This window comes from Myotis yumanensis, unplaced genomic scaffold, assembly GCF_028538775.1.
Source record: "Myotis yumanensis isolate MYYU_CA2020_CCGP unplaced genomic scaffold, mMyoYum1.0.hap1 SCAF_12, whole genome shotgun sequence".
In the NCBI taxonomy this organism is placed as follows: domain Eukaryota; kingdom Metazoa; phylum Chordata; class Mammalia; order Chiroptera; family Vespertilionidae; genus Myotis; species Myotis yumanensis.
In genome coordinates, this window is record NW_027223763.1 from 6,063,897 (window position 1) to 6,088,934 (window position 25,038).

A 25,038-nucleotide genomic window follows, 5' to 3' on the forward strand; every position below is an offset into this window, starting at 1 on the left:
ATGCAAAATGCTGATGTGAACAGCTAAGCCCAGGGAAAGGCTGGGGAGGAATGCGGCTTGGCTACCCCAATCAGCCCCCCCATCAGCTGGCAGGAGACTGCCCTGCCCAGCCCTGGCCCACCGGCCCCATCCCCATCCCCATCCTCAATGCTATCAGGGCCAAGGAAAGCTCTCTGGTGCTTTGCAGAAGCTGGAGAAACCCAGGTCTCCGAGGAATCTGTGGTACATTTTCTAAGTAGACTCGGACTCTTGAAGACAATGCTCAGGCCAAAGATCACCTCTTCTTTTGGACACATCTCTGCACTAGGGCTTCCGGACTTCTGAAAGCCCCAGTCCAGGGAGAGATCAACCAAAGGACTCGTATGCATGCATATAAGCCTAACCAATGGACACAGACACCAGGGGGGTGAGGGCATGGGAGGGGGTGGGGTGGGGCAATGGTGGGATAAGGACACCTATGTAATACCTTAATAAAGAAAAGAAAAAAAAAAAAAAAAAAGAAAGCCCCAGTCCACATCTGTCAGGGACAGGTGATTCAAGGAAAAAAAAGACAGATCAAATTCACAACCAGAGCACCAGCCCAATTTACCTCTGAGAGCTCACATTTAGAGATGTCGAGAATGTCATCTGCCCCAGCTTCTTTTGCCTAAGGATAAAAATAATTTGTATGTTTCAAACAAAACATCCTTGCAGAGCGGACACACCAGGCAAAGAAACACACGATTAAGGATCTGCAAGGGGCCTTGGACAGCATGTGGTTCAGCTGGTCCATGTTGTAGGTGGACCAATGCTCCCTGCTTTCAAGGGGCTTCAGGGCCAGCAGGGCGGAGCAAACGCACAAGTACTGACAGGTGTCACCCGTCTGTGGAGGGAAGCACAGGGCACTCCCGAGCACCTGACGGGCAGCCGCATCCTTCTGCTCTAAGTCAGAGGTTTCCTCTGGGCCTGGGGGAGGCTGAGAGGAGGGAGCATGGCTTGTCTGGGGGGCAGTGCAGAGCCCTGCTTCATGGGGCAGGCGGAGATGGGGAGGAACTCAGAGGAAACCCATTTTCCCTCACCAGACACATCTGGTACTCCAGGCGTTTCCGAGCCTCCTCGCTGGGTTTCCGCTTCCGGAAGAAGAGCGGCATCCTTCCTTCCCCCCGAGCAATCTTCACGGCACTAGGGCATCAGAGAAAGGCTAGGACCTGGGGAATTTGTCACCACCTCTCAATCCCCAGGACAGGTAACACGGGCACACAGAGCATGTAGCTGATCTGCTGGACTGTAAGTTCCCTGAGGGCAGGTGCTGTATCCATCTCGACCATCACTCCGTGTCCTGAGCCAGGCATGGCAGGCAATCAATGCCCTCTGTTGACGAGACAATAAGCAGCAGTATGCGGTGGAAAGAGCATCATGGCAAGCCAGGTGGCAAGGGTTTGGGCCCACATTTGCCACTGGCCACTGTGAGACCTTGGCATACTTTTGCCCCATTCTGGATTCCCATCTCTCCACAAGGGTGTGGCCTAGAGAAGGTTCCTCAGGTCCTTTCTAAGGATGCCACCGAGGACTCTGACAGATTGGCCTGGTGAGTCCCTTCTAGCCGCCGAAACACTGTTAGAGAGGCACCAGCACATCCAACATGGCATGACGTCAGCCAGCCCCGACCTTGGGGAGCTCAACTACACCATCATCAAAGAGATTTTTAAAACAGAAATTCAAAAGCCATTCTCAGGCACCTTGCCACTCTCACAGTTGTTACTCCATTTGATTCTCACCACAGCCCTGTTTACAGTGATGAAACTGATGGTGACTGAGTTCAGTGACCTGGTTATACAGCCTGGATTGCAGCAAAACCAGTGTGGAAGTCTGCTCTTTTGAGCCCCGATCCTGCAGATTTGCCTGACTCTCTGGTGCTGGAATAACTCAGCACACACCAAGTCCACTGTCCTGAACCCAGAAGCCAGGAGCTCACTGCCTGCCCAGAATCTGCAAACATCAGCGCTTGAGGGCGGCCATGGATGGGCCAGGAAGCCATCATCCAGGAAGCTTATGGTTCACAGCATGGGCTCTGGGATGAGCTATAACTGGGTGGGAATCCCAGATCCAACACCCACCAACCATGTCACCTTGGTTCGCCTCTCTGAGCCTCAGTTTCCTCATTTGTAAAGTGTAATAATGTTACCAACACCCGGTTCTATGAGGGTCCAGTGATTTCATGTATGTAAAGCCCATAGCACAGTACCTGCCACATAACGAGCGCTCAATAAATGTTGGCCACAGAGCACCACACTTATTCAGGGCCTCCTAGAATTTAAGGAGCTAGACACACACGCAGACGGGGGGTGGGGGGTGGGGGGGGTGGGGGTGGGGATCACCGGTCTCCGCCCACAGGGGTGTGGGATGTCTGGGGAGCCGGCCAAGACTGCAGAGCTGGCTCAGGCCCCTCTTGTCACCCCATCTTCCTGCAGGGATGAGGACTAGTCCAAAAACAGCCCTCCCCCATCCTTCCCTGAAGACCAGCTCTTACTCTTTATGCTCCCCAATGACAAACCTTTCACCACCTCCTCCCCAATAACCCTCCCTCCCAGATGCGCTCTTCCCAACCTGCTGCCCGACGTCCACCCCTCGTCCATCCCCTCCCCCGACGTCCCGCCCAGATTGGGGAACCACACCCATCTTCCCCGGCTGCAGCGGGGAGTGCCCGACCTGGCTTCGTGGGTGGACAGGTCCCGACGTTCGTTCCGCGGGCGAACCTGAGGGCAGGCCGATCACTCGTGGGGCTTGGTCATGGACGCTGGGCCGCAGACCACCTGGCAGGGGCCCCGGTGGATCGGGAGACTGGTCTCCCCCAAACGCCGGAGCTGGGGACCGAAACTCAGCATCTCAGAAAGTCATGCAGACCAGGATGACGAAGTCTGAGACTCCGAGAACCGCAGCATCTTGGAATTAAGAGTCCGAACGGATGTGGACGCGAACGGAATTGTTTTGATAACTAAAATGCACACATCGCGAGGGAGTTAAAAGGGGGCCCGGGGTCGCTGTGGACCTGGCGTCCCGGAATGTGTGCGCGCTCCGGAGGGGCGGAGCTCGGGATTGGGAGACAAGGACCAGGGGGTGATCCTCATGACAAGGGAGAATGGGGGACAGGAGGATCGGGATCTTGGGAGCAGCCCTCTCTCGTCTGCCTCCCTGGGGCGAACTGCCCTGAACCCCCTTCCGAGCACCCAGTCACAGCTTACCTGGTGCCAGGTTCTCCACTTGTCAGCTTCTGGCGCCTGCCCACAAGGAACATGGCGGCAGAGGCGTCGCTGGGAGACTGGGCGGAGAGGGCGGTTCTCGCGACAGGCGGAGAGGGCAGTTATCGCGAGAGCTGCGCTTTCCGGCCTATATCCGGCGCAGCTGAAAGGTCTTCCGGTCTTTCGGCTTTCGGCTCGGAGGAGGCTCAGGTGCAACTTTCTTCGGTCGTCCCGAATCCGGGTTCATCCGACACCAGCTGCCTCCGCCATGCCGCCGAAGTTCGACCCCAACGAAATCAAAGTCGGTGCGTGTTTTAGGTGCGGCCGGGGCTGCGGGAAAGCATCCCTTCTCCCAGCAGCCCGTCGGGCCTGCGGCCCCTCCGCAATTGCTACCTTTACCACGTCGCATTTTAAGCTGTTGCCTACTAGAGGCCTTTCCGGTGCCGCGTTCAGGGCGCCGTGAAGTCCTAGCCGAGCCTCTTACTCTTTCTGGGCCTCAGCTTCCCCACGTGCAAAATGGGGAGGGAGGACCGGAACACCTGCGGCGGCGTTGCAGCCCGCGCGCCTTAGGGTAAGGTTTGTCTCCGGCGCTAACCCCCGTCGACTGGGTTGGCTGCCTCCACGCCGGCCCGGTGTGGGCCTCGTTAGCCGTGGCCGAGCCGAAGGCCGCTGGTCCTCGTGGCGCTTGGTGCCGTCCACGCCCGAGGAGGGGGTGGCCCGCCTCGCTCCTCCCCGAGGTTCTCGGTGCTGTTTGAAGAGGCAGAGTGGCGTGGCCGGCCCGGAGCGACGCGGAGAGGGCTGTGGCCGGGGCTCTGCAGAAGCACTTACGGTTTTTTCCCTCCCAGTCTACCTGCGGTGCACCGGCGGGGAAGTGGGCGCCACGTCTGCCCTGGCCCCCAAGATCGGCCCCCTGGGCCTGGTAAGTCATCCTCGCGGGGGGAGGGGGCGTTTCTTATCGGGAGCCGTTGGGCTCCGCCTTGTCCGACACAGCTGTGCCCGAGGGGCGGATTTCCATCCCGCGTAGACCTCGGACTCGCTGAATTGCCGCTAGGTGTGTTAGAAAGGTTATGTCTGTGCGCTTAGAGCCCAGTGCCTCTTACCCGCTGTATGAGTACCCGAGGGAGAGGCCGGGAGGGCCACGGGAGGGTTTTGAAGTTCAGTGGCTTAGTGACTTTTAGCCTATGTTTTCTTTATTTTTATTGATTTCAGAGAGGAAGGTAGAGGGAGAGAGAAACATCAATGATGAGAGAATCATTGATCGGCTTCCTCTTGCACGCCCCATACTGGGGATCGAGCCCACAACCCAGGCACGTGCCCTTGACCTGAATGGAACCCGGGACCCTTTAGACCACAGGCTGATGCTCGGTCTACTGAGCGAAACCAGCGAGGGCTTAGCCTATGTTTTCTAGTGAGGGAAATGGGCATTTCACTGTGTGGAGGCTTAAATGGGATGTTGGGTGAAGATTCTGGTGAACATTATAATAGCTGTTTCCTATTCTGTTCCAAACCAACTGGTTAACGTGACCAGCTTTCCTTGACGATCAGTCTTATTTTCCTACTTATCCATTTTACTGAAGTTGGATTTCCCAAAATATGAGACCTTTGTTCCTTGCACAGTGGTCTCTTGTCTCAAGTGTTGTCCCACCTTGGTCTTGCTTAACCAGTGTCTTCTTGTTTTAATTCTTTATTGTTGAAAGTATTACTATGTCCCGTTTGCCCCCACTGTCCTCTTCCAGCCTGTCCCGCCCCCCAGCCCTGGCCTTCACCCCCCCCATTGTCTGTGTCCATTGGTTATGCTTAAATTCACACATTAACCAATGTCTTCTTGGCCCTTATCTCTGCTGGCACTAGGGACATGTTTCCTAGTGGTCACTAGGAAATTCTAAAGTAGCAAATACCAGACCTCCATCCCCATAGATTGACTTGGGTTGGCCTGACCCAGGAACCTGATAACTTGAAAGGTCTCCAGATTTGAATGTAACTAGTGTGGAAATTTTCTCCCTATGTTATCACGTAGGTCCTTATGAGAGGTTAGGTAGGTAATTTTGCCCCATTATATATAGCCCTTGGCCTGCAGTTTACAACCCTGAGCAAACCACCCCTAGCTTAATTTTTCCAGTTTATACTATGGTGAGAGCCTTGCCTTGATTGGGTAGGCGCAGTTGTTTGCTCAGTTTCCTGTGCTCTATAAGGAAGGTTTGGGGTATTGGCAAGTGAGGAAGACTGGGTAGGTTTTCAGGACACTTAAACTTAAGGCACAATATGATTTCATACCTTTATTTCTACAGTCTCCAAAAAAGGTTGGTGATGACATCGCCAAAGCAACCGGTGATTGGAAGGGTCTGAGGATTACAGTGAAACTGACCATTCAGAACAGACAGGCCCAGGTACTTGGTTTGAGGGTGGGCAGGGGTAGCCACCCTCTGGGAGTCCTGGGTGGAAGGTTTTACTGACATGGCCACCTACCATTAGTGGTGAAAGCAATTTTATGTGTGGGGAAAGCTTTCCCGAGAGCAAGGTCAAAGACATGCTCAAATAGTAACTCTGTGTGACATTGGGCAAATCACTTAATTCTCCTTGGCTAGGACATGTTTTGGATTTTGAAAATTACTTGAGATAGTACAAGTCCAGTGTCTGCCCCATGGTCTCCAAGAAACCAAGTTTCGTGGCAATATTGTCTTCATTGGAGGTTGGGGTAGAGCTTAATCATAATGAGAATCTCTTCTTAGATCGAAGTAGTGCCTTCTGCCTCTGCCCTGATCATCAAAGCCCTCAAAGAACCGCCAAGAGACAGAAAGAAGCAAAAAAACAGTGAGTGGCCTTTCTCTGACTAGTTTGTGAGCAGTGGTGTCTGCATGATGCTTGATACTTAGCTGCATGCTTTCTTTTTAACGTGACCTAGGGATGGCATGGGGATTTGATGGCAGGCTGTTAGGTAGCCAGGCGGTATCAAGAAGTGCCATTAAGGGCGAAACAACAGAATGATGAATTAAGAGAGCACTTCTCAGTTGGGTGACACTGAATAGATTAACTAACACCAGTAACTTAAGCTTGCCTTTTCTCATCTCTAAAACAGTCACGTACATGTTAAGATTGGTAAAGGTTTGATTTTGCCATTAGCCACCCGCCACTGCACCTGACCACTTCTCTGTTGGCTGGTGCATTCCAGTGGTGAGCTGAAAGCAAACCCCAGCTTAGGAAACAGGGTCATTCTTCATGTGGGTGACTCTGTGCCGAAAGTATGGGAACAACCAGGAAGTGGCTGAGGGAGGACATTATGTGGTCTGCTCTGGCTTTGGCTTGTGATAAAGCTTTTGCTGTTTTCTTTTTCTGCAGTTAAGCACAGTGGAAATATCACTTTTGATGAGATTGTCAGCATTGCCCGACAGATGCGTCACCGATCTTTAGCTAGAGAACTCTCTGGTAAGAGCAGGACAACATGGAACCACCTAGTGATATGGGGCATATTCACCGAGTGGTACCTTTTTCCCACTTAAAGGAGACTTAATTCTGTAAGACCCAAAATTTGGGGTGTAGTCTTTTCTGGGTTTGAAAAGTGGCTTGATCATGGTGATTTTGGGCCAGATGGATTTAATCTGGGTATCAAGGGTCCCATGGAGACTTGGCATTCAGGCCTTGCATAACTAAATGGGAGCTCTCAAGTAGGGGAGTCGGGGTGTTTATTTCTGGTATTTTATGACTGTCTGCTGTGGAACTCAAATGGATTTTCCCAGTGGTGTCTGAGGATTGTGAGGGGTTGGTGTTCCCATCTAATGCCACCTTTTCTTAATTATAGGAACCATTAAAGAGATCCTGGGGACTGCCCAGTCTGTGGGGTGCAATGTTGATGGTCGCCACCCTCATGACATCATAGACGATATTAACAGTGGTGCAGTGGAGTGTCCGGCTGTAAGTGACTTCTGTATTTTGTTTGCTTAAAATCAGGGTGAAAGCTGGAGAGTTCTAGAATTGGTCAGTAGTGGGGTTGAGAAGACTTTTTTCCGATCACTGATAGGATTTCTTTTTTCTTTCCTACAGAGTTAAGAACTACAAAGGAAAATGTTTCAATTAAAGATCATTTGACAAGCAGTGGACTTTTTGATGTGGCCTTTTCCCTGGGGGAGCTAGGTTCTTTGTGGTCAGGTGGTTACTGGGACCAAGTGGGGGACCTGTGGAAGCACCATTCTGGGCATCTGTTATCTTACCAGTAACAGATTTCTACTCTCGATGGCACCAGCTCTCATGAAAGACACCTAGAAAAGAAGTCTCAGCGGTTTTTAAAGACATTCCTAGAACTCTTCATAAGAAATAGTTCTTGGCCAGAAGGAAAACTTGTGCAGCATAACTGCGTGGGTGATGTTCTTCATCTTAGACCAAATCATAATTCAAGACTTTTGATATCCATTCCAGTACACAGCTGGGGTTAAATGATTGGATAGCAAAGAAACCTGACCTATGTCCTTGATTAATTATGTGAAAGTGAGGGTCAAGTATACTTCTAAAGTTTATCTCTAGCCTAGTCCTAACATTCTCTAGGCTTTAAACCAGTAACAGATTATAATCTATGTTTTCACCTTTTTCTTCATCATCCCTCTGTTTCTTCTAAATCATCCTTAGAGCTTATCACTCGCTTTTCCTTTATTAGACATGCAATGGATGGGCACCTGGGCACTGGGATAAGCCACAGTTGAGTAGCTTGAAACTCCACTTGGGAATGATAAACCCAAGAACTTCATTTTTTTGCCATTGTTTCTTTGCTCCCATTAATTTTGTCAACAGGCCCTTTAGTAGGTGGTTTTTAGTCACCCCAGGTGCAATCAGGGTTGGAGAACACACTATCTTTAGTGGAAAGGTGAGGGAAAAATAAGTATTCTAGGACATGTGCCAAGTCATCCAAAGAATCAAAGCTAGAGGCTTGGGGTGAGAATAGTTGACACAAGCTTCCCTTGCAGCAGGCGGCCAGTACTGGGAAATCTGTCCCTGAAGTCAAGCGCATTCCTAACCAAAAACCAGGGAAAGCACACAGTGGTTTGTAACTGCTGAGATGAGATCACATCAGTTGGTGTAAATGTCAACAGTAGGACCCAGGTCAGTGCAAAGTGGAAAAGCAAAGGGAACTGCCTTCTAGTGGGAAAAGCAGGGATAGCCCACCTGCCTCTGACCCAGGGAGAGCATGGCTTCATCAGGTTGTCCCTCCCTGTTAGGGTGTGCCTTATGGGGAGATTTTGGTAACAGCCTCCTGACATCCTCAGCTTCTGTCCTTCCAAGACTTAACAGCTGAAACAGCACTAGGTCAGTTCATAAAGTGGACATAGGGTATAGCAGTGTTGCAGTGCATCTGTGTAGGTTTTCATATATTTAGCATTAAGGCATGAATCCTTCATCGCCTACCCTCAGTGAAATTGTAGCATTAAATGGCTGGCCCCAGAATCTTTCCTACTTGAATTTATTTCCCCAAATCAGATACTTTATTGACCCCATTATAGAGAAATGCTCTTTCCTGGCCAGAATTCTTGGTTCTTTTGGTTTTTACAAGTCATTCAAGGAGGGATAACCATTGCTGAAATACCTAGCATTTAAGTAGGAACCAGGTCTTCCACTGATTTGATCATACCTTTATAAACCAAGGTTTCTTGGAGTGCTTGGTACACAAAAAAGCACTCAGGCTCACTGAGTATAGGTGACTAGTAATTTGAGTTGGGTTATATAGTTGTTAAAGAAAAAAAGCTCCTGAGACCTTCCACATGAAATAGTCACTTTATTAAAGGTGCAAAAGTGTGTTTCCAGAGGCTTTCAAACCATCAGGTCCCCATCCACGTTGGTCATGTTCCCAGTTACTCTAGCATGGAGTCTGGTGTCTAATGAAAGCAGAACTACACCTGAAGGCCTTCCCACACTCCCTACATTAGTAGGGTTTCACACCAGTGTGAATTCTCTGATGCTGACTAGGGGATGAACTCTGGTTAAATGCTTTATGGCTTCTCCCCAGTGTGGGTCTTTTGGTGGATTATAAGATTTGTACTTTGGCTGAAGGCCTTCCCATACTCGCACTTGTAGGGTTTCTCTCCAGTGTGAGTCCTCTGGTGGTTTGTGAGGTTTGCTCTCTGGCTAAAGGCCTTCCCACAGTTGCTGCATTCGTAGGGTTTCTCTCCAGTGTGAATTCTCTGATGCTGAACAAGGGCTGAACAGTCACTGAAGGCTTTCTCACACTCGGTGCATTTGTAGGGCTTTTCTCCAGTGTGAGTGCGTTGGTGTTTTGTGAGGTTTGCATTCTGGCTGAAGGCTTTTCCACACTCACTGCATTTATAAGGTTTCTCTCCAGTGTGAATCCTTTGGTGCTGAGTAAGATGAGCTCTGGCTGAAGGCCTTCCCACATGCATTGCACTCATAAGGCTTCTCCCCAGTGTGGCTCTTCTGATGCTGTGAAAGGGAAGAACAGTAACTGAAGGCTTTGCCACATTCATTACATGTGTATGGTTTTGCTCTGTGAGATTTAATTATGTCTGAATTCCTCCTGAGGCTCTTTGTATTTCACATTTATGGGGTCTCACTTCTTTAGGAGCTCTCTGTTGTGGAGAAAGGACTGGTCACAGATTAAAGCTCTTCCCCTGTCCACAGCTCCTATGATCTGATTCCCCAGGAGGTATCTCTACCCTTGTGTTCTGGAATGATTCTTCAGAAAAGTCTTGCTCTGGAGGTGATTCAGATACAGTCTTCCAGTCTGAAAAAGATTTAGAAAGGCAATTTAAAAAATTCCTTTGGTAGAAGAAAAGAGAATACTGAAATACAAAGGCTGGAGGAGTTTGGCTGAACTCAAGTGCAGACAGGTTTGATGCTTCACTTTCACCCAGAACATTAGCGGTTTGTTTCTGTTCTAAACCATGAATAACGGCCAATGGCTTCTCAGGGACATTCGCTCACATTAGCCTCCCCTTTCTTTAACCTCTACCGCAGATGTGATATTCCTTTTCCTTCTGCTACTGATCTGTTTTTGCCTAATACTACTAGGTAGTTGTCTCAAGCTGTCCTAGTCTCGGTTCTGTGTGGTTTTGGGCATTCTGCTTACCTGGTTTAAAAAGCTGATAACAGCCCTAGCCAGTTTGGTTCACTGGATAGTGTTGACCTGAGGACCAAAGGGTCCTGGGTTCGCTTCCCGTCAAGGGCACATATCTTGGTTTCAGGCTCCTCCCCAGCCCAGGCCCTGGTCAGGGCTTGTGCAGGAGGCAACCAATCGATGTGCTTCTCTCACATGGATGTTTCTGTCTCCCTCTCTCTTCCACTCCCTAAAAAAAAATATCCTCTGGTGAGGATTAACAAAAAAACAAAACAAAAAGCTGCTAACAGTGCAGCAACATAAATTTTTTCACTTTTTAAAATTAAGATTAAAAAAAACACGTGTAATCCTAGCGTTGGTAAGAATTTAGCACCCCGATACCTCATACACTGGTGGGGCTGCATAAATTGGAACATTTCTGGAAAACAATATGGTTGCATGTGCCAAGAGTCTTGAAAATATTGATAGAATTCTATTCAAGTTTATCATAAGGAACCATTGAGAATACACAACTGTCAAATGAAAAGCAAACATCTAAATGTTGAATAATGAGGGGATGACCATAGAAGCCAACCAAAGGACACTATTAGCAATTGCAAGTTATGTTTGAAGTCTAAACTAATTCCTTTGGTAGAAAACCCCTGAAAGATGTGGGTATAAGCTGTATTGTCTTTGGGTTGTGGGATCAGACAATTTTTCCTAGTGCTTCTCTGTATTTCCTAATGTCCAATGACAGTATTTTATAATACAAGTTATAAAAACCTTGCTTTCAGAGAATATGCAGTGATAGAAACACACTGTTAAGTGAAAAAAGGAGTATGTAAAATTACATATTACTGAATTTTGTGATATGAAGACTGTTTACTTCTGTGTGGTGGGATAGGGGATCTTGATCTTTTTCTAAATTTAACTGAACCTGCATCATTTTTACTAGAATGGATATTTTTAAGTTAAATTGGTGTGCAGCACATTTTTATGCCTTATGAAGTGACCACAGTAAGTCTAGTAACCATCTGTCACAATAGTTGTTACATTGATTCTGTTCTCTGTTCTGTAACTTAAATCACTGTGACTTACTTTATTAGCTGGAAGTTTGTACTCCTTAATTCCCTTTCCTTTTTCTGCCCAACACTGACCTCCCTCCCCTCTGACTATGAGCTTGTGTTGTTTGTTTCGTTGGTTCATTTTTTTGTTTGTGTTTTTTAGATTCCACATATAGGTGAAATCAAATGGTATTTGTCTTCCTTTGTCTGACTTTTCATTTAACATAATACTTTTTAGAAAAGGTCCATTTATATTGTTGCAAATAGCTAAGTTTCATTTTTCAGGGCTGAGTAAGATTCCATTGTATGTATGTATTATATCTTTACACAGCTATCATGGATAGTTTTGTTGGATTAGTCTTGGCTGGTAGTTTCAGTGTTTTGGAAGGCAACTATGCTCACGACTATACCACCAATGCAACCTCGTTTCAGTGTTGAATATATCATTCCACTCACCTGGCCTGTAGGGTTACTGAGAAATAGGATAATCTGGTAAGTTTGCTTTTGGCGGTTGCTGTCTGTTCCCCTGCCCCTTCTCCTCCTTGAGAATTCTTTTTTTTTTTTTTTTTTTTTTTTAATTAAATCTTTATTGTTCAGATTATTACATTTGTTCCTCTTTTTTCCCCCCATAACTCCCCTCCTTCCAGCTCCCACCCCACCCTCCACCCTCACTCCCCACCCACTGTGTTCATCCATAGGTGCATGATTTTTGTCCAGTCACTTCCCGCATCTCCCACACCCCTTTTTCCCCCAAGAATAGTCAGTCTATTCCCTTTCTATGTCCCTGATTCTATTATAATCACCAGTTCATTCTGTACATCAGGTTATTTATTCACTTGATTCTTAGATTCATTTGTTGATAGATGCATGTTTGTTGTTCATAATTTGTATCTTTACCTTTTTCTTCTTCTTCCTCTTCTTAAAGGATACCTTTCAGCATTTCATATAATACTGGTTTGGCGGTGATGAACTCCTTTAGCTTTTCCTTATCTGTGAAGCTCTTTATCTGACCTTCAATTCTGAATGATAGCTTTGCTGGATAAAGTAATCTTGGTTGTAGGTTCTTGGTATTCAGCACTTTGAAAATTTCTTGCCATTCCCTTCTGGCCTGCAAAGTTTCTGTTGAGAAATCAGCTGACAGTCGTATGGGTACTCCCTTGTAGGTAATTGAGCCTCTTTCTCTTGCTGCTTTTAAGATTTTCTCTTTGTCTTTTGCTCTTGGCATTTTAATGATGATGTGTCTTGGTGTGGTCCTCTTTGGATTCCTTTTGTTTGGGGTTCTCTGCGCTTCTTGGACCTGTAAGTCCATTTCTTTCACCAGGTGGGGGAAGTTTTCTGCCATTATTTCTTGAAATAGGTTTTCAATATCTTGCTGTCTCTCATCTTCTGGCACTCCAATGACTCTGATATTAGACCGCTTAAAGCTGTCCCAGAGGCTCCTTACACTATCTTCACACTTTCGGATTCTTTTTTCATTTTGCTTTTCCAATTGGGTGTTTTTTGTCGAATCTTTGGTTTGATTATTGTACTCCTCTGGTCTGCTATTGGGTATAATATTCTTTATTTCAGTCCGTGTATGCTTACTTTCTAGTTTCTTTATCGTAGCATCGAGGGTCTCATTAGTTTTCGTGAGGTTCTGCACAAATTTATGGCAAGCCCTCAAAATTGCGATTCTTAGCTCCATATCCTCCATTTCTGTCATGTTTTTTTGTCTCCGCATCTTTTATGCTTTCTTGGTGCACCCCCTTGTGGTCTCTGTGCGCAGTCTTGTTCTAGCCAAGCCTTAATTGTTGTAGTTAACACTAGAGGGATTTGACCCTCAGGCTGACTGGCTATAGGAATCAGCTGTGCGGAAAAGTCTGTCTTCTGGGGAGGCGCTAATCCAGCCTTTGCCTGAGGCGATCGGCAAATGGCTGTGCGCAGGCTTTGGGCGGGGCGGGCTCAACAGGGCGGGCGGAGGGAGCAGTTATGGCCACGCTCAGTCCCGTTCCCAGAGGCTCTGCTTCTCAGAACCCCGGCAGCCGCTGCAAACCTCGGAGAGAAAGCTGCCCTCAGGTTCCAACTGATGCCGGGTAATCCCGCTTCTCCCGTTTGAGTCTGGGTCCCTAGAGACTCGCCCGGATCTGGAGCCCAGAGTCTGAGACTCACTCCCGACAGAAAACGACAACCGTGCCCTCAGCCACCAGCCCGCTTTCGCGCGCACCTCGGTACCTTTGTATTTTCCACACTGCGCCGCCTCTGAGCCTCGATTTGCTGTTCTCTTTCCTTCTAGTTGTAGAGTCTCTCTTCAGCCAGCCTTCCTGTGGTTCTGGGTGATGTCCGTTCAGTCTTTTAGTTGTATTTTTGAAATGGTTGTTTGCGGCAGCGGTCTCCGGTGTTTACCTACGCCGCCATCTTGGTCGACTCCTCCGAGAATTCTTTATCATTAACTTTTTTTAAAGTGTTTTTTAAAAATATATATATTTTATTTTTTTTACAGAGAGGAAGAGAGGGATAGAGAGTTAGAAACATGATGAGAAACATCGATTGGCTGCCTCCTGCACTCCCCCTACGGGGGATGTGCCCACAACCAAGGTACATGCCCTTGACCGGAATCGAACCTGGAACCTTTCAGTCTGCAGGCCGACGCTCTATCCACTAAACCAAACCTCCACTGAACCAAACCGGTTAGAGCTAAAAAAATGTTTTTATTGATTTCAGAGAAAGAGAGGGAGAGAGAGAGAAACATCTATCCGCTGCCTCCTGCACATCCCCTCACCCGGAATTGAACCGTGACCTGGTTCATGGGATGACAACCAACTGAGCCCCAGTGGCCCGGCTATTATTAACTTTTGACAGTTTTAATGCGTCTTAGGGGTCTTTTTGCAGAGATAATTTCATGTCCTGTTAGCTTCTTGTACTGGATTGTCTAGTTCTCTCCCTAGTTTTGTGAAGATCTTGTCAATTCTAGATTTTTTATTTTTTTCAGTTTCACAAATTCTGTCTTCCATCTGGTTTATTGTATTTCCAATGCTTTTTAATTTATTTTATTGATAATCCTCACCTGAGGATATGTACATTGATTTTTAGAGAGGAAAGGGGAAACACTCAGCTGCCTCCTGTATGTGCCCCAAGGGATCCAGTCCGCAACCTGTTTGATGTATGGCAGTGGTTCTCAACCTTGGCTGCACATTAGAATCACCTGGGAATCTTTTTAAAATCCTGATTTCTGGGCCTCATCCTCTGCAAATTCTGTTTCCTTGTTATGTGTATGAGAAGAAGCTCCACCTAACCAACTGAGCCATCAGCCGGAGCTTAATGTGCTCTTCATCTCATTTAGTGATAGTTCTTCAGCTGCAGAATTTGTTTGGTTCTTTTTGGTAAAGTACTCCTTTTTGTTCACTAATTTTATTCCTGACCTCACCTGAACTGCCTCTCAGTTTTCTTGTATGTTGAGTTTCTTCATGGCAGGAATCTTGAATATCAGTCTTCCATGTCTTTCGGATTGGTTTCTGGACACTTGGAAGTTACATGCTACCCTGGTTGTTCATGGTACTTAAGGGATCATTCCTCTGCCTGTGCATTTGAGGTAGTGGATTCTTTCCTTGTTTAGATATTGTTTTGATCTTAAAGATTCAATAGTTTGATAATTAGAGGCTCTGTTTTATCAGTAGAAGGTGACATAGTGCTAAGTTTTCAGGTTTTTTTTTCTTGTGCTGTGTGTGCTTCAGGGGTTGTTATAGGTGTCCCCACTATATGTCTGGGTCCCCTCAGTCTTGGGCGTAACCACCATGGAGTGGGTGGGCAGGAGCTGGGTTCACACACCCACAGGGCTGCCTCCTGTTCCTAATGGGCACCATCACTGCTGCTACCTGGTTCTGCTGCAAGTGGGGGGAGAGGAAGGGAGCCAGATTCTTGGCCACCAATATTGTTTTTGCAGGGCCATAGTGTGGGGGCACACCCCAACACCTCCCTTGCTACTGTGTTATGTGGGGCCACCGAACTGCATCTAAAGCACTGTCCCTTGTTCTTGCTCCAATCCTGCCTCCCCTATGCATTCCAATACCCCTGCCTTCAGATGCATGGACATCTCAGGCTTCATTGGATTGCCGATGTAAGGGGAGATACAAAGGAGTTTCCACACACTGCCATAATGCTGAGGTCACCCTTACATTTTCTTGTAGTTTAAGGAATTTTCTTTTCCACCTAATTTTCTTTTTCTCCGGTGCTGGTTTAGCTTTTGCTTGTCTAGGAAACTAGCCTTCAATAGAATATTGTTGGTTACAGGTTCCCTCACCCTTTCATTATTTTGAATATATTGTACCGTTCCTTTTTGGCCTGCAAAATTCCTGAAAAGTAGCTGATAGTTTTATGGGGGCTCCTTTGTACATAACTAGTTGCTTTATATGTCTTACCTCTTTGTGATTCTCTGAGTTAATATATTCTCCTGGGTTCACTAAACACCCTTATAACCAGTGTTTTGAACTCTATTTGGTAGATTACTTGTCTCCATCTCATTTCTTTTCCTGGGATTTTGTCCTGTTCTTTCATTTGGGACATATTTCTCTGTCTCATTTGACTGTTTCTAAGAATTAGGCAAAACAGCACCTTCTGGAGTGGCCTGTGTAGGAGCTGCAGGCGTCCTGAGGACAGGTGCTCTGACGTGCCTTGGCAGGCCAGTTGGAGGGGCTCAGGCTGCGGAGTCCAAGGAAAGTCACACTGGGGCCTGGAGCTTTAGTTGTGGTGGGTGTGAGCCACAGCTCCCAGGGGCAGGCTGTGCTGGGACCATCTTGGCAGACGTGTGAGTGGAATCAGGCTGTGAGGAGTCCAGAGGTGAAGCCACTTCAGAGCCCAGAGCTGCTGTTGGAGCAGGTGTGAGCCACGCCAGGACCACCTTGGAAGGGCAGCTGAAAGCTGAAGCAGGCTGCAGGGAACCTCGGGTAAGCTGTGTTGCGCCTGGAGCTGTAATTGGAGCAATTACAGGCTGTGGGAAACTTTGGGGACAAGCCATGGAGCTAGTTTGGGCCTAGGTCCTGGTGTGCACTCAGGCTAGAGGGCCTGAATTGCACTTCTTGCCAGAGTTATCCAAGGGGTGGGAGGGCAACATGCAGTGCCCCTCCCATTTGGCACATGCTCTGGGGTCAATAAATGGATTTCCTTCCTGTATAGTCTAGGTGTCCTTAGAACCTATTTTTTTCCCCCACTGTTCCATGGACTTTTCCCTTGTTCTAACTGGGAGTTCATGCCTATTCATCTGATCTAAGATAGCCCTCACCTTTGTACCCCCAGTTACTATTCCCTTATCAAATGCATTAATGTGGATTGCAAAGGGGCTTTTGCTCCCAAGACTCACTGGCTTAGTGCTTGTTCCCTTACCTGGACAGGTACTCCTTAGGCCTTCTCCCTCCAGCATCCATGGACTTTTCCCTTGTTCTAACTGGGAGTTCATACCAGGCTGGGAAACTGGAAGTCCTATTCAAGGGGGGGAAATAGGCTTTAGAGACCTGTCCTAATAGCCACCTAGCATTCAGGGGAATGGAAAAGGCCAGTTAGGCCATTAATTCCATTCATTCAACAAATACATATTGAGCACGCACTTGTGCTGTGCACTACGGGATACAGCAGTAAGACAGACAGACATGGTGTGGTGCCACTGTCTTGGTAAAAGCATTTCTGGAAGGAACTACATGAACAGCCTCAAGAAGGGGGTCAAGCTAAGCTCATAAAGCAAGCTACTTAGGAAGATGTGAAACTACTGACTAGGGAAAACTAACCTGAGGGTACCCCGACCCTAGTCCTAGCGGGGGAAATGGTGAGGTGTAACCCCAGGGAGCAAAATGAAAATGCCCAACCAAGAATGCAGAGACTTCCTAGGGAACGAGGAAGACTAAACATTGTCCCTCCAGGTGTCAGAGCAATTCGGGATCACTCAGCACTGGAAAGGGCCACAGGTTTTCAGACTGAGCAGAGTATGTATGCGCAATGGTTTCCTTACCCAGTAGGACTAGGTTCCTGGACTTTTCTGGTATCTCCTCAAACCCTTCCCTTGGAGCTTGGACCAAGTGCCTCCACTCTTTGTGAGTAAAAGCTGCAGTCACATTGCTGAAGGGCGTGGGTCCCTGAAACAACAAGCACATTTCTTGCCCAGGAACCTCTGGATATGTGGTGAGGGAGGTGGGCAGCTATGGGTGAGGTGGCTAGCAGGCCTAGAGAGGGTCTTGGAAAGGATTCAGGGCTTTTGAGTTCCAGAAAAGCACTTACTGTGTGCTTAACAGTATTGGATATTGACACAAAAATAAATAAAAGCCTCTCGCTTATACATTTACCATTCTGGTAGCTTTTCCTTATGAAGAAGACAATGTGTGTATATGCATGAACAGTAATTGGACAGAAAGTAACAGCTGCTTGGGAATTAACAGCAATATAGGAAAACCAAAATTAGAATCAGTTTACCCAATGAGCCACCAGGTGGAAATTGGCAAACAAATGTGAAAGCTGAATGTTTTAAGAACATTTAATAGGTATTTCTGTGAACTCAGACATGACACGATACAGGAGGGCCAAGCACATGCAATGACCTGTAATGTGTCAGAGATGGACAGAGCAGCATGTAAGATGGTCGAAGAGGAATCCTGGGTGGAGGTGGGAGGAGGCAATCAACATGCTGGCCTTATAGAAATTCCTCAGAAGGTGCAAGAGAAGGATATTATCTAAGGTAGGGGAAGCACCATGAGCAAAGCCATAGAGGCAAGGTCTATTTTCAGCTCTGGGAACGGTGCCTCCATTCACCTAGTTGGCCGCCCAGAAACCTGGGTGTTCTCCTTCCCCACAAATCCAAGTGCCTATTCATTCTTCCTCCGTAGTATCACCCATTGTGTGTCCCAGGTTTTCTACAATGAATATGTATTCCTTTTGTAATTAACAACAAAACCCCCCTTAATATAAAAGCTGTTTTTGAGTAAATTTCCAACTTACATGTGGCCCTGCTGTGAGGAGACTAGTCACCATTCCCATTCCTTCCTCTCCTGTGCTTTCCTCTTGGGAAAGGCTAGGGTCTGGAGATCATGATTCTGGAAGAAAAGAAACAAATGAGGCAAAAGTTTAGTTCACTAAGCTAGGAAGTCACATTCTCACTCTGAGGAGGGGGTTCAAAAGTGTCAGGTCACGGGCTGAGTTCACAGACCCGCAGTGGGATATAAATTTCCCTTTTTTAAACTGATAATTTTGTATGGCCTGGGGATGTCATAAATTACAAATGACCCTTGGCAGAAAAAAGGTTGCCCACCCCTGCATTAGAGTGTAGCAGAGTCTAGTATCCCCTATTCACCACTTACTGGCAGTGTGAAAATCACAGAACCTTTTTTTTTTTTTTTTTAAATATTTTATTGATTTTTACAGAGAGGAAGGGAGAGAGAGAGAGAGTTAGAAACATCGATGAGAAACAAACATCGATCAGCTGCCTCCTGCACATCTCCCACTGGGGATGTGCCCGCAACCCAGGTACATGCCCTTGATCGGAATCGAACCTGGGACCCTTCAGTCCGCAGGCCGACGCTCTATCCACTGAGCCAAACCGGTTTCGGCCACAGAACCTCTTAAATCTCATTTTTCTCATCTGTAAAGTGGGGATAAATCCCTTGTAAAGTTGTTGCTTTGAAAATTTAAAGGAAAATGCAGATAAAGCAGTTGGTACAGTGCCTAGCAGATAAGTATATAGTTTACAAATGTCCTATTCTTTGGAGAAAGTGCCTCTGCAAATTTGCCTAATCAAAGGGAAATGACCAAGTGAGATTCATACTAAGAACACAGGTTGGTTCAGCATACAAAAATCAGTGTACGTAATATGCCATATTAATACACCATATTAATATACCAAAGAAAAACTCCCACATGATCCTCTCCAAACCAAAAAGATATTACAAAATATGACACCATTTTATGATAAACTAGGAACAGAAGAGAACTAATTGCATTTGAGATGCTTTACGATGTCTGCCTTGCCACTTCTATTCAGTATTTTACTGGAAGTTCTAGCCAGGCCACTTAGGCAAGGGAAAAGAAAAAGGTATCCAGATTGGAAAGGGATTAAAACTTCATGATTTTGTATACATAAAGTCTTCAGGAATCCATAAGCTATCACAGGTAAGTTCAAGGTTGCAGGATACAAGATGAATATACAGTAAAGGGACGACCTCTTTAAAATGGGCAAAAGATTTGAATAGCTATTTCTCCAGGTGTATTTCTAGGTATTAACAATGAACAATCAAAAGATGAAATTTAAAGCAATTCGAAGAGTATTAAAAGAATGAAATGCTTAGTAATAAAAACAGGAAGTGTAGGCATGTACACTAAAAACCATTGTTGAGTTGGTGCAATCCCTGTCAAAATCCTAGCTGGCTCTTTTATAGAAAACTAATCCAAAATTTCATGGAAATGCAAGAGACCCAGAATAGTAAATCTGGAAAATGAACTAAGTTGAAGGACTCGTTTGCAGTATCAAAACTTTATACAAAACAGTAACCAAAACAGTGCTGTACTGGTACAAGGGCAGACATACAGTGTATCAATAGAAAAGAACTGAGTCCAGAAATAAGCACATTGTATAAACAACTGATTTTCAACAAAAGTACTAAGAAATTAAGTGGGGAAAATATTCTCTTCAAAAAAAATGGTGCTGGGGCAACTGGACATCCACATAAAAATGAAGTTAGAGCCGAAACCGGTTTGGCTCAGTGGATAGAGCGTCGGCCTGCATACTGAAAGGTCCCAGGTTCGATTCCGGTCAAGGGCATGTACCTGGGTTGCGGGCACATCCCCAGTGGGAGATGTGCAGGAGGCAGCTGATCAATGTTTGTTTCTCATCGATGTTTCTAACTCTCTCTCTCCCTTCCTCTCTGTAAAAAATCAATAAAATATATTTTTAAAAAAAAAATGAAGTTAGAGGCCCTGACTGCGTAGCTCAGTTGGTTAGAGCAGCAGTCACCAACCTTTCGGACTGGTTGGCAGCTGCTGGGTTAGAGCATCATCTCAATGTGCCAAGATTGCAAGTTTGATTCCTGGTCAGGGCACATATGAGAATCAACCAATGCATGCATAAATAAGTGGAACAACAAATGGATGTTCCTCCCTCTGAAAATCAATAAAAGAATGAAATTAGACCCCTACCTTGTACTGCTAATGAACTCAAAATGGATCAAAGACCTAATGTGAAAGCTGAAAGTCCTAGAAGAAAATATAGTTTCTTAGATATGGCACCAAAAGCACAAGCAACAAAAGAAAAAAATAAATTGGATTTCATCAAAATTAAAAACTTGGTGCTTCAAAGGACACTATAAAAAATGTCAAAAGAGCCCTAGCTGGTTTGGCTCAGTGGATAGAGCATCAGCCTGTGGACTGAAGAGTCCCAGGTTCAATTCTGGTCCAAGGGCACATGCCTGGGTTGCGGGCTTGATCCCCAGTGTGGGGCGTGCAAGAGGCAGCCAATCGATGATTCTCTCTCATTGATGTTTTTATCTCTCTGAAATAAAAAAATATATATTTTAAAAATGTCAAAAAGATAACCACAGAATGGGGGAAAATATGTGCAAAATCATAAATTTAAGGGTCCAGTACCCAGAATACATAAAGAATATATAAACAGCCCTAACCTGTTTGGCTCAGTGGATAGAGCGTCAGCCTGTGGACTGAATGGTCCCAGGTTAGATTCCGGCCAAAGGCATGTACCTTGGTTGCAAGCACATCCCTGGTAGGGGGTGTGCAGGAGGCAGCTGATCGATGTTTCTAACTATTTCTCTCCCTTCCTCTCTGTAAAAAATCAATAAAATATATATTTTTAAAAAAAGAATATATAAACAAAAAACTCAATTTCAAAATGAGCAGTGGATTTGTATATTTCTCCAAGGGAGATATACTAATAGCCAAAAAGTACATGAAAAGATGTTCAACATAACTAATTGTTGGAGAAATGCATATCAAACCATAATGAGGCACCACTTGGCACACCAGGTGGCTAAAATTTACAGGTGGAAAACAAGCGTTGATGTAGGGAGAAACAAACATTCATACATTGCTACTGGGAATGTAAAATGGTGCAGCCACCGTGGAAAACAGTTTGGCAGCTCCTTAGAAAGTTATACCACACAGCAATTCCTTTTCCAGCCATACACCTGAGAGCAATGAAAACATGTCCACACAAAAACATTTACACACATGTTCACAGCATTATCTATATACATAAAAGCCTAAGCGACCGTCTGACCAGTAGCTATGACACACAATGACCACCAGAGGGCAGATGCTCAATGCAGGAGCTGCCACACTGTGGTGACTTGGCATTTGTGGTTCTTGGGTGATGCACCTGGAACCAGAGATGAGGGAGCTCAATTCTAGGGTGCATCACTGGAGAACCGCCCTCTGGCAATCTGGGACCCCTCGGGATGTCGGAGAGCCTGTTTTGGCCCCATCCCTGCAGGCCAGGCTGAGGGACTCCACCTGCTAGAGGGACCCCAACTCACTCCACAGACGCCCTTTGAACTGCATGGCCACCCCAGGTGTGGCTGGCCAGGGAGGGACCTCGGGAGGTTGGCTCCAAGGCATGTCCGCTCTCACCCAGTCCCGCCCCACCAGCCACCTTTTAATTAATTTCCTTTCACTGTGCACGAATCCATGCACAGGGCCTCTAGTTATTCATAATAGCCCAAACTGGAAACCACCCAACATCCATCAGCCCAGGGACAGATAAAATTTGGTACATCCATATAATGGAATATTATTCAACCATAAAAAGGAGTGAGATGCACTCATGTTACAAAATTACCCTAAGTGCCGAAACCGGTTTGGCTCAGTGGATAGAGTGTCGGCCTTCGGACTGAAAGGTCCCGGGTTCGATTCCGGACAAGGGCATGTACCTGGGTTGTGGGCACATCCCCAGTAGGAGATGTGCAGGAGGCAGCTGATCGATGTTTCTCTCTCATCGATGTTTCTAACTCTCTATCTCTCTCTCCCTTCCTCTCTGTAAAAAATCAATAAAATATATTTTTAAAAAACACAAAATTACCCTAAGTGACAGAAATCAGACACATACTGTATGATTCTATTTTTATGAAACGTCCAAAATGGGCAAATCCATACAGACAAAAAATAGATTAGTGGTTACCAGGGACTAGAGGAGGGGGAAGGAGTGGTTAATGGATATGGGTTTTTTTTTAGGGTGATGAAATGTTTCAGAACTAAATAGTGGTGGTGATGGTTTCGCAACTTTGCAAATATACTAAAAGCCACTGAACTGTATACTTTAAAAGTGAATATAGTATGTGAATTATATTTCCGTTTAAAAGTAGAAGAGGTAGTATAGTCCTCAGAAAAAGAAAGAAAAAGGTCTGGATACAGGTCTTAGTACAGACCTTAAGTTACTGAGTTTCACCTAACCACTGTATCTTTTTTTTTTTTTTAATATATTTTGATTTTTTTTACAGAGAGAAAGGGAGAGGGATAGAGTTTAGAAACATCGATGAGAGAGAAACATCGATAAGCTGCCTCCTGCACACCCCCCACTGGGGATGTGCCCGCAACCAAGGTACATGCCCTTGACCGGAATCGAACCTGGGACCTTTCAGTCCGCAGGCCGACGCTCCATCCACTGGGCCAAACCGGTTAGGGCTCCACTGTATCTTATTTTTCTCTTCGGAGAGGATGATAACCTGCTGCTTGCGTTCTCAGGTCTCTGGGGAAGACAGCACGAAATGCTGGTTGTCAAATTGGACTTGAAGAGTTACTGACCAATACAGGGGCTCCTTGATTTAGGGGAGGATGGCACAAGCCTTGGTGGTTAAGATGAAATTAAATGCACATTTGTTCTGTTCCGCAAGGCATTAACAGTGATGCTTACAGTTCTTACTGGTAATCGAGGTACTCAATGTTATTTTACCCTTTCCTCCATAAAGAAACACAGGTTAGACAGGACTTCTGATTCCAAATCCCCAGTACCTTCCACAACTTTACAATCAGCTGGGTTCAAGTCGCCCTCATCTCAGGTGGAGTCAATAGACTCCTGTTCCGAGGATCGTTGGCTGCTTCAAGAGCTGGGAGATCAGAAGCAATGCAGGAGACCCCGAGTACGTCCCAGGGTGAGGGGTTGGGTACTCAGAGATTATCCGGGACTGAGCTCCTCAAACCTTTTTGACCTCAGAATTCTTTATTAGAAGATCGTCCCTAAGTGGAAAGGACAACCGCGGGGTTCGGGGCCGCGTCGCACAGCAGCAATAGCGGGCAAGCTGGGACAGGCTGGCCTGCAAACCGTTCCCTCAGCCCACTCACCTTCCTCCAGCATTTGGGTATCACCACGCGACACCGCCTCCCAGCAGTTCTCTGGGCGTCAGCGTCGCTTCACTGCAGCGCCAGCCCCGCTCTGCAGGCCTGCTCTGCCCACGGATTCCTCTCTCCCGCCTTCCCCCGAGGCCGGGTCTGAGCCTGCGGTGCTGGGCTCGGGGAGCTCGAGTGGGGGCTGTCCAGCGGGTCTTTCACTGTCTCCCAGCCACAGCCAGGCCTCGGCTGGGGAGCCCGAGGCGCAGCCAACGACTCAGTCTCAAACAAAACACCGCGTGAAAATACCGCAGGCAGGTAACCGGGTACCGGCTCCAACTGAGAAACCAGCTTCAGGGCCTGCCAAATGTGACGTCCTCTTCTCGCGCCAAAGAGGACGCGCGAAAACAGCATCACTTCCGGTCATGCGCACTTGCCTTCTAGCCCCTCTAGCTTCCACTCCCTAGAAGTCTCCGCGCTCTCTTCCTAGTCAAAACCTGTTCTCTCGGTGCCAGCTTTGTGATCCGCACACCCTCCAGAATCGTGCTTCCTAGAGAGGCTTCCGCCAGTTCTCGCTCCCTGAATCTATTTCCCATTATGCTATGTTGCACATGCTCTTCAGGTCCATCGGAATCTAACGCCTGGAGTCTCTGAGACAGGAAGCGACTTGGCGCTAATGATCATGGGAGTTGTAGTTTTAGCGCAGACAACAAATCACTGGTTCTCGGCTCCTGATTTTTCAGTTGGTCACGTTCCCAGAGCAGCAGGTGAAGAGGGTTTTCTCCTTCCCGGACCTTCAACTCAGGCCCAGCTCGACACTTTCACATTCCTCTTGAGCCTCTCAGTGTGAACAGGGCTGCCACCGGTTGGTGGCCTGGAATTCCCAAAGTATAAAATCAATCTGCAGGAGGGAACCTCTTCAGTAATTTCAGGGGCAGAAACACACTTTGATAGTGTTTGATCAGCACTGTTGCAAAAGGAGATTCCTGAACTTTCTGTCCGTTGGAGGATTCCCTGCTGCGTCAGGGGATATTTCAATGGACCTCCTCAGAACATTGATGAGAATTCTTCACCACCCAAGCAATTTTCCAATAACCCAATTCAATTTTAGAGGCATTTTGACAATAAGACGGGAATGCGTTACCTGGGAAGCGAAAATGAATGTAGGGATCCTAAGGCCTCTTCTCACGTTGTACGGTCTCGGCCCCTTTCAGTCACAGCTGGTAGCGATTTTGCCAATATAACCCTCTTAACTTAGTCCTGTATGAATCTTACTGGATTAACTCCATGAGGCAAGTCACGCTCACAGATCCCTTTGAGATAAGCCCATTTCCACTTTCGGCTTCTGAAATTTGGGGCTTACGATTTTGGAGGTCAGAAGTTTGAGATGGATATCACTGGGGTAAAATCAAGGTGTTGGCAGGGTTACATGCCTTCCAGAGGC

General features: G+C 46.7%; 2 protein-coding genes, 1 long non-coding RNA gene and 1 other non-coding gene across 10 annotated transcripts in view; 2 read left to right on the forward strand and 2 right to left on the reverse strand.

The window, feature by feature from the left end:
* The window catches only part of LRSAM1 (leucine rich repeat and sterile alpha motif containing 1), a 34,163-nt gene extending 30,876 nt beyond the window's left edge, over nt 1-3,287 (reverse strand). For 4 of the 6 annotated variants that reach the window (XM_070430627.1, XM_070430625.1, XM_070430626.1 and 1 more), the window contains exons 1-4: nt 3,222-3,287; nt 2,689-2,843; nt 1,059-1,161; nt 590-646 (exon numbers count right to left, since the gene is read on the reverse strand). In XM_070430627.1, coding sequence (XP_070286728.1) covers nt 590-646; nt 1,059-1,130 — 129 coding nt within the window. In that variant the 5' untranslated portion in view covers nt 1,131-1,161; nt 2,689-2,843; nt 3,222-3,287. Of the gene's footprint in view, nt 1-589; nt 647-1,058; nt 1,351-2,688; nt 3,021-3,221 lie in introns of those variants that run through there. The other 2 variants (XM_070430624.1, XM_070430623.1) reach the window with 2 other exon arrangements.
* A 101-nt stretch (nt 3,288-3,388) lies between these two features.
* RPL12 (ribosomal protein L12) lies at nt 3,389-7,312 on the forward strand. The gene is made up of 7 exons (XM_070430633.1): nt 3,389-3,523; nt 4,064-4,137; nt 5,507-5,605; nt 5,948-6,029; nt 6,555-6,641; nt 7,015-7,127; nt 7,257-7,312. The coding sequence occupies exons 1-7, from the start codon at nt 3,487-3,489 to the stop codon at nt 7,260-7,262; spliced, it is 498 nt and encodes a 165-aa protein (XP_070286734.1). The 5' UTR covers nt 3,389-3,486; the 3' UTR covers nt 7,263-7,312.
* Nucleotides 6,342-6,471, forward strand: LOC139021326 (small nucleolar RNA SNORA65). Its single transcript, XR_011473447.1, has one exon. It is a non-coding gene; the product is annotated as a small nucleolar RNA SNORA65 (small nucleolar RNA).
* Nucleotides 7,313-8,956: 1,644 nt separating the features above from the next.
* On the reverse strand, nt 8,957-24,652 carry LOC139020763 (uncharacterized). Of its 2 annotated transcripts, XR_011473355.1 has the most exons (6): nt 23,610-24,652; nt 18,270-18,364; nt 17,290-17,413; nt 16,671-16,766; nt 15,903-16,256; nt 8,957-9,939 (listed from the first exon to the last, which is right to left on the reverse strand). It is a non-coding gene; the product is annotated as an uncharacterized lncRNA (long non-coding RNA). The 2 variants fall into 2 exon arrangements; XR_011473356.1 differs by lacking the exon at nt 15,903-16,256 and having other exon boundaries at nt 23,610-24,645.
* Nucleotides 24,653-25,038: the final 386 nt, after the last annotated feature.

What these genes read in the sequence shown, in the direction of transcription:
- RPL12 (XM_070430633.1), top strand. Translation starts at nt 3,487, where the DNA reads ATGCCGCCGAAGTTCGACCCCAACGAAATCAAAGTCG. An exon ending in CCCCAACGAAATCAAAGTCG is followed by an intron (nt 3,524 to 4,063) that starts GTGCGTGTTTTA and finishes TTTCCCTCCCAG; the next exon opens with TCTACCTGCGGTGCACCGGC. An exon ending in TTTAGCTAGAGAACTCTCTG is followed by an intron (nt 6,642 to 7,014) that starts GTAAGAGCAGGA and finishes TCTTAATTATAG; the next exon opens with GAACCATTAAAGAGATCCTG.